The 7407-nt window shown below is 42.1% G+C and overlaps 1 protein-coding gene across 3 annotated transcripts in view; it reads right to left on the bottom strand.

Annotated features, from left to right (window-relative positions):
• l3mbtl1b (L3MBTL histone methyl-lysine binding protein 1b) overlaps positions 1 to 6935 on the bottom strand; it is a 60206-nt gene extending 53271 nt beyond the window's left edge. The window contains exon 1 of one of the 3 annotated variants that reach the window (XM_039739829.1): positions 6646 to 6935. Coding sequence is in view for 2 of the 3 variants with exons in the window: in XM_039739828.1 (XP_039595762.1) it covers positions 5626 to 5628 (3 nt within the window). In the remaining variant the exon portion in view is untranslated. Of the gene's footprint in view, positions 1 to 5625; positions 5754 to 6645 lie in introns of those variants that run through there. The other 2 variants (XM_039739828.1, XM_039739827.1) reach the window with 2 other exon arrangements.
• Between the last annotated feature and the right edge of the window lie 472 nt (positions 6936 to 7407).

Here is a 7407-nt window from a genome sequence, read left to right on the forward strand (position 1 = left end):
AAAATCACCACCACGAACGTGGATAGTACACATCACGTAGTATATGTGTACCACATTTCAAGTAAATAGGTGAAATGGTTTGAGAGCTACAGGTGATTTAAAATCCTGGACAGACAAACAAACAGCCACGTTAGCGTATTATATAAGAAGATAAACTGCTCAAAAAAATTAAAGGAACACTTTGTAAACACATCAGATCTCAATGGGAGAAAAAATCCTGCTGGATATCTATACTGATAGGGACTGGGTGATGTGTTAGGAACATAAGAATGCCACATTGTTTGATGGAAATGAAAATTATCAACCTACAGGGGGCAGAATTCAAAGACACCCAAAAATCAAAGTGAAAAAGTGATGTGGCAGGCTAGTCCATTTTGCCGAAATTTCATTGCAGCAACTCAAAACTGTATTCAGTCTGTCACATGTGCTCAGGGTGAACCTGCTCTCATCTGTGAAAAGCACAGGGTACCAGTGGTGGACCTGACAATTCTGCTATTCTATGGCAAATGCCAATCGAGCTCCACTGTGCCAAGCAGTGAGCACAGAGTCCACTAGAGGATATCGGGCCCTCAGGCCACCCTCATGAAGTCTGTTTCTGATTATTTGGTCAGAGACATTCACACCAGTGGCCTGCTGGAGGTCATTTTGTAGGGCTCTGGCAGTGCTCATCATGTTCCTCCTTGCCCAAAGGAGCAGATACCAGTGGGTCCTGCTGATGGGTTAAGGACTTTTTACGGCCCTGTCCTGCTCTCCTAGGATAACTGCCTGTCTCCTGGAATCTCCTCAATGCCTTTGAGACAAACCTTCTGGAAATGGCAGGTATTGATGTGCCATCCTGGAGAAGTTGGACTACCTGTACAACCTCTGTACGGTCCAGGTATCGCCTCATGACACCAGTAGTGACACTGACAGTAGCCGAGTGCAAAACTAGTGAAAAAACAGACGAGGAGGGAAAAATGTCAGTGGCCTCCACCTGTTAAACCATTCCTGTTTTGGGGGTCGTCTCATTGTTGCCCCTCAAGTGCACCTGATGTTAATTTCATTAACACCAAGGCAGCTGAAACTGATTAACAAACCCCTCTGCAACTTAAATGACCAGATCAATAGACCACAAGTTTCACTGACTTCATGCTACACTCTCATTAAAAGTGTTCCTTTAATTTTTTGAGCAGTTTATATATATGAGAGTCATTCAAAAAGTTTCTGCACTTTTATATTTTTGTTGGAAACCGTGAAGGCAGGAGGAGTAGTAACTGGGCATTAAAAAGTTGGTACAACGCTGGGAAAATTGCATCACAAACAAAGGTGACTATGTAGAAAACTGATGTAATTTGTTTTTTTAAATTCTTAATAAAAAGAGTTACAAAAATGTGCAGAAACATTTTGAAAGTCCCTCGTATTTATCTGTTTAAAAGGTTTTCCATTACTTGAATTCATGACCTAGGGATGTATGGCAGGAAGCAACCCTGACGAAAATAACAATGCCTTGCTGAGCCGAGCCCACAACTCCTAACTCATTCATCACCAGTTTACCTAGCGCTCAAATCCTTATGATGGAGGGAAAATCCAAATGAGTAGGAAAAAAAAATCACTGCATTAATACAAAACAAGTCCCAGACTCCTTTAACACTGCTGATGACGCAATAGCAGTAGAAGTGCTTTCCAGCAAAGAAGAGACAGCTAAGGAGGGTGAGATAAAGAGAGAGCGGAGAGGTTAGGAGCACCCACCACACGACAAACCAACTCAGGATCCAGATTAGGACCCGAGTGCAGCCATGCAACGGATGATACCTCAGCACCACACAAGTTCAGAGAGAGTGGAACAATGTGTGGAGTGCCAATTCTGCCACCAACCCCCAAGTTTTTCCCTGTAGGTTGGAGGGCCTACATGCAGGCACAGATGCAGATTAACGTCATACCCAGGACAGAGCGATTACAGGTTAAGGGCCTTGCTCAAGGGCCCAATAGAGCAGAGACCCTTTTGGCATTGTACCTTCAGATTGCCAGTGCAGATCCCTAACCTCAGAGCCACCACTCCACCTTACAAAAGAGGGGAGATAAAGCTATTAAATAAATAAGAGGAAAACAGCAATATGTCTCTCAGTGTGAGTAAGTCAAGAAGCTGATTGTAGAGAAGGAAGAGTAAAGTCCATCAGTCCCCTCGGATCCTAACTGACTTCTACAGATACAAATAGAAAGCAAATTAAATGCCTCAGTCACAGCCTGGTATGCAAACTGCACAATGCCACAAAGAAAGGCCCCACAGTAGGCGAGTAAAACAGCTCAGTTCATTACAGGGCAATGCTCACTTTCACGCAGGACAATTATGACAGGAGATTCTTAAAGAAAGCGCGCTCAGTCAGCTTATACGTCACACACCCCACTAACAGACTGTTTGTCCCCCCTGCCATCTACCAAGTGAGAGCACAGTATTTTCTGCCATACCATGATACTACAATATAGATTTAATCTTTGCCCATTAAGGTGATACCCAACCCAAAAGTAATGTGTTTGTTAGGTTACTTTCCCCAAGTATTGTCATGATGGCCGCGAGATGAGGGGGAAAGTCCTGACTTCAATTCAAATGTCAGTCCTATGAGGCTTTAGTGTAATGTTTATAATATGCGCAGATTACTCGGGAGGTACCTGTTTTAACAATATTTTAGCAAAAAAGCATGCATTTTGCACGTTTTGAGCATACAACTGGATAAATTAACACGTGCATTATGCCTATATGAAATTTTTTTTCTTCCTTTATCCACTGACGTTTTTTCACATCCTTTATCACTGTACAGCACTGATCACTAAGAAGTTTTCTCAGCCACCACTGCAAGGTACAAGGGGTAAGTAACATTAAAAAAAATGATGCTCTACGATGTTAGCACTCACCCTCTATTTTACATTACTATTCCCAGCTTTAATACAAATCATGTTTAGTTATTACTCCTACAGTGTTATTCCTGGACATTCTGTACCTCAGTTAAATATATTATACAATTGTCAGTTGTACCATTGTGTCATTTACTGGATATACATAAATTCAAATGTAATCTGATTTTTTTTTTCAATATTTATTTTTTACTGCATCCACTTGCTCCTTATCTATGCACACATTTTTCCAAATCAAAGTCGCTCAGGCCTGGCAGCCCAGCAGGTGCAAAGCGAGAAGTAACCTCAGGTAGTGCGCTAGTCCGTCAAAGGCCAAACTCACACTGGGATAATGTAAAGTTACCTTCCCCTTCTTCTAAAGCTTTACCCACTTTCATGAAGGGTCTCTGTATTGGACCACTCTTGTCCAGTGTGCACTTCTTCACCGGATTTTCCCTTAGATGCCTCTTCACACTGTTTATCCACCTTCGCTTTGGTCATTTTATTCTCTGCCTTAACACCTCCATATTGATGACTCTGCTCCCCACATTGCTTATTTCTATTCTCATTACATGTCTGTACCACTTTAACCTTCTTTCCTGTACGTTCTTTGAAATTTCCCCGACTTAACTGTACCTCTGATTCTCTCATTCCTGAACTCGTCAAGCTTTGTTACTCCACACATCCCTGTCAGCATTCTCATTTCTGTAGCATCCAGTTTCCTTTCACACACTTTCACTGTCCAGGTTTCTAATCTATATAATGCTGGTATAATAGTAATAATGCAATTTATTTATGATCACTGTTGTTGTACCTTTCACTCCTTGCACTGATTCTATGATCACATAACATTGCTGATACCTTTCCCCAATTTTTCAACTTCATAAAATTCTGCGGTTCATTTCTAGACCTTGCTTTCTATTTGCGGTTATTGCAGATTGTAGATATTTGAGCTTTTCCACCCTTTAATCTGTAAGTTAACATCCCCATCTTGTTCTTGTCCCTTAAATCTTAGATATTTTCTTTTCCCTACTAGTGTAAAGTCTCTAATTCACCTAATACTAACTTCTTTGTGAAAACTGGAATACCCAGTGACGAGCACAAGCAAGCACTGGGGAATGTGGAAACTCCACACGGTGGTATGACGAAGGGCTCAAGCATCGTCTCCTGGAGCAGTGAGGCAGTACTGTCAACCGCTGTGCCATAACGGCTACGTCTCCATTTATTTATTGTTATACGCGGTCTGTGTCTCCTGCAATACATTATTGGGCCAGTTATTTCACCAAATTTTCAGTGCTTCTGCACCAAAGAGAATTGCTGAAATTACGGCTTACTAGTCTTTAAAATATAATGAGGATTAATATAAATACAAAAATCTGAATTAGTGTAAGCTGCCCTAATAAGAGGTGTTGATATGAAATGTAATGATTTATTGCATGGGGTAGAAGTACATACTTGAAATAAACAAGAATAGTGGCATCCAACATTTGAATAATAAAATATGTGCACCAATTTAAACGTTTATAGTCTAAATTTGTCATTTTTCCCCATAGTAAAGGATCAAACATAGCAACATATTCATAAATCACTGACCTTGAAATAGTCCAAAACAACACCCCAAATGCTTATTATATGAAATGTCTCCATGTTAGCCGTCTGAGAGTGACTCCTAGAAAGCTAAGACCACCGGCAAAGAATTAAATTCCAAAAATATTGTAAATGTGATCAGCAGCTTCGAAATATATAACAACACTCCGTATGTATATATTATCGATTCCATTTTCTCTAGGTGTTGCGAGAAGGAGAAACTTTGACCACTTGTTTCACATGGGGGGCACCCCTGGGGTCGACTGATGTACCATGCACAACCCCAAGTCCTCCTAATCATTTTTGTTAGAGACACCTATTGGTTTTCTCTTTATTATAAGGGTGTAATTTCCTACATAGAATATAGTCAGAAAATGAACTAAAAAAATGAGGATTTTCGGGTCTGGAAGAGTAACAATGGGGAAACACCAAAAAGATCGACATCTTGCATAACTATACATGAAGACGAGTAGAACGGTACATGATATGTAGGGATTTCCTCGTGCAGTCAAGTGAGGAGACAGCAGAAAAAAAAATAAATGATTACAAAGCGTTTATAAGTAATGCTTAAAAAGACAATACAATTAACTTATCACTTAACAATCCTAAGGTCAATTTCTTATTGCTGCTGGCCATCAGTACGAATCGCTGGACACCAACATAACCATGCAATGCTTAACAGTTTAATTTGCAAAGTTAACACCAAACATTAAAGACTAAAATATACCGTGCGGGGGGTACCCGTCTAGCATGCTTTGGACCAGCAGTGCTTTAAATGTGATCTCATTTTTAAAAGTACACCTCAAGGATATGAAACACAAGAATCCTAAGTCTGACATGCAAACTGCATGTTTTGTGTCGCAACAATGCTTCCTTGAGCCTTCCAGCACTTCGCTTACGGTGCCGCGAGAATCTAACACTCGGTAATAAAGAAAAGTTGGGAAGCCGAACTCCAGCCGCGTATATAAACCCAGGCCCCGCTAGAGGGCGACGAGTGTGTGGTTTCATTATTTTTGTTCTCGCTTTCAAATAATGCTACAATAATAAGGAGACTGCGAGATCGCGTGTACGCGTTTTAATTTTCCACAGATTTCTTCCACAGGATTGTAGTAATAAACATTCCTCGGGTTCGTTGCTCAGTATGTAATAATAAAAAAAACGTTTCCTCACCATTCGTCCGTCGCCACAAACTTCACCTAATCGGCGAAGTTCGTCTTACACTTGTTTTACCGATATTTGATTTTTTTCTCGCCTGCCTCGTAAAATACCGTGCCCGGCGAGAGCACACACGGCCCAGCCTTAACATGATCTAGCACTTGAAAAGCAAAACAAGTCTATTATGATTATTTTTTAAATTCTCGGTTGGACGTGTTTTCCTTTTATTAAGTGACAAGCGGTGCGATACTGCCGGCCTCAAATACTGATGGTGACTGAGATCCAAAACAAATCGCTGCGCTGTTCCAGTTTTCTTTTTGCTACGGACGTAATATCCACGCGACGTGAATAAACGCGCACGGTCCAGGTGCGTTCAGAGGAATTTCAGAGCTCATTACCCCCCATATTCGCCCCCCGCCCTCATCACTAATAAATAAAGTGTAATGTGGAGCGCCCATGATTAGAGTCATACAAAATGGCGGAGCAGAGGGGGGAAGGCCCCCAAACATGCTAAAACTATGTTATTAACGTGCACGCGAGTAATCATTTGAACTTGTATTCATAAGAGAAAAGGCACCTAAACGAACTGGGACTATTCTCCCCAATTCCGAGCTCCTTTTTTCGAAGTTAATTCAACACTTTCCTCCGCCCCCTCCTCCCTTGTGACGGCGCTTGCATCTCGGGTAATCGCAATCACATTTCATCTGACAGAAAGTTTTCCCAGGGTCGCGTTTCTTAACGGAAAACCATCGGCGAGCCACGTCGCGGGACCCCGCCACACATCCACGTCCCGCCTTACCCCGCACCGCGTCGCCCCTTCCTCTGTTTATTTCCAATTACAGACACACAATTGCCCGTAATTTCTTGTCTGCAACTTGCTCCGTATTATTGGAGAATTTTACAATTTCTCCAAAGGGTAGCGAGGACCGAACCTCACGGAACCTGTAGAACAACCTGGCATCTTTGCTTTGCACCGACTGTTAGGATTCGCGTTGGTAAAACAAAGAAAATATTCACCGTTTTTAGGGAACTCACCTCCTTTCTGTAACTCTATTTGGTGCTGGATGTTGGGCACAACGCGCATGCGCCAGAGATACGCTCTTCTGCCAACTTCTGGACAAACTTTAGCAGAGCTGCTCGTGGAAGGTGTGCGTCTCGGAGTCTTCCTCTCGTTCGTTTATCTGTATCGCAAGTGTTCGAAATAATCACCATCTACAAAGCCGCGACCGATAAACTGCCCATTTTGCTTAGTGCACAGCTTCGTTCTTTGTGACGGAATGCATATCCGCAGTAGAACAGAGTTAGTCGTCATCACCTAAAACATCAGCCGACAAAGGAGTTCCAAACGTCAACAGTTAGAGCCGCATATGTGTTACAGGGTGCCGAGAAAAAAAAGTCAAACGAGGGCGGCATGTGTTGGTGTGCCGCCAAAGAGAAAAACCCATCGAGAATTACGTGAAGGGGGCTTGAAGTAAAAAATGAGGAAAAATGAACAAACAAGTCAACTTTTCCCTTATACGTGTGGCGCGCGCCGTTTGGAGTTAATTGGCAGCTTCTTTCAAAATTAAAAGAAATGCGAAAAATATGTAATGCAGAACGACTTCAGTGGTAGCATCGGGTAATGCAGTTACAGTTAAATGCGACGCGTGGTTTACAATGTAAATGCGGTGCACTTAACAACACGAAATGTACATACAGCAGGTGCTTATTGGGGAGTTTGATTTCTGAGGGGTCGCCCTGTCTACGTAGCATATGAAACGCTAGTCTGTGGCCCCCAATTGCGTCGCACTTCCACAG

This window comes from Polypterus senegalus, chromosome 17 (assembly GCF_016835505.1).
Source record: "Polypterus senegalus isolate Bchr_013 chromosome 17, ASM1683550v1, whole genome shotgun sequence".
NCBI lineage: Eukaryota > Metazoa > Chordata > Cladistia > Polypteriformes > Polypteridae > Polypterus > Polypterus senegalus.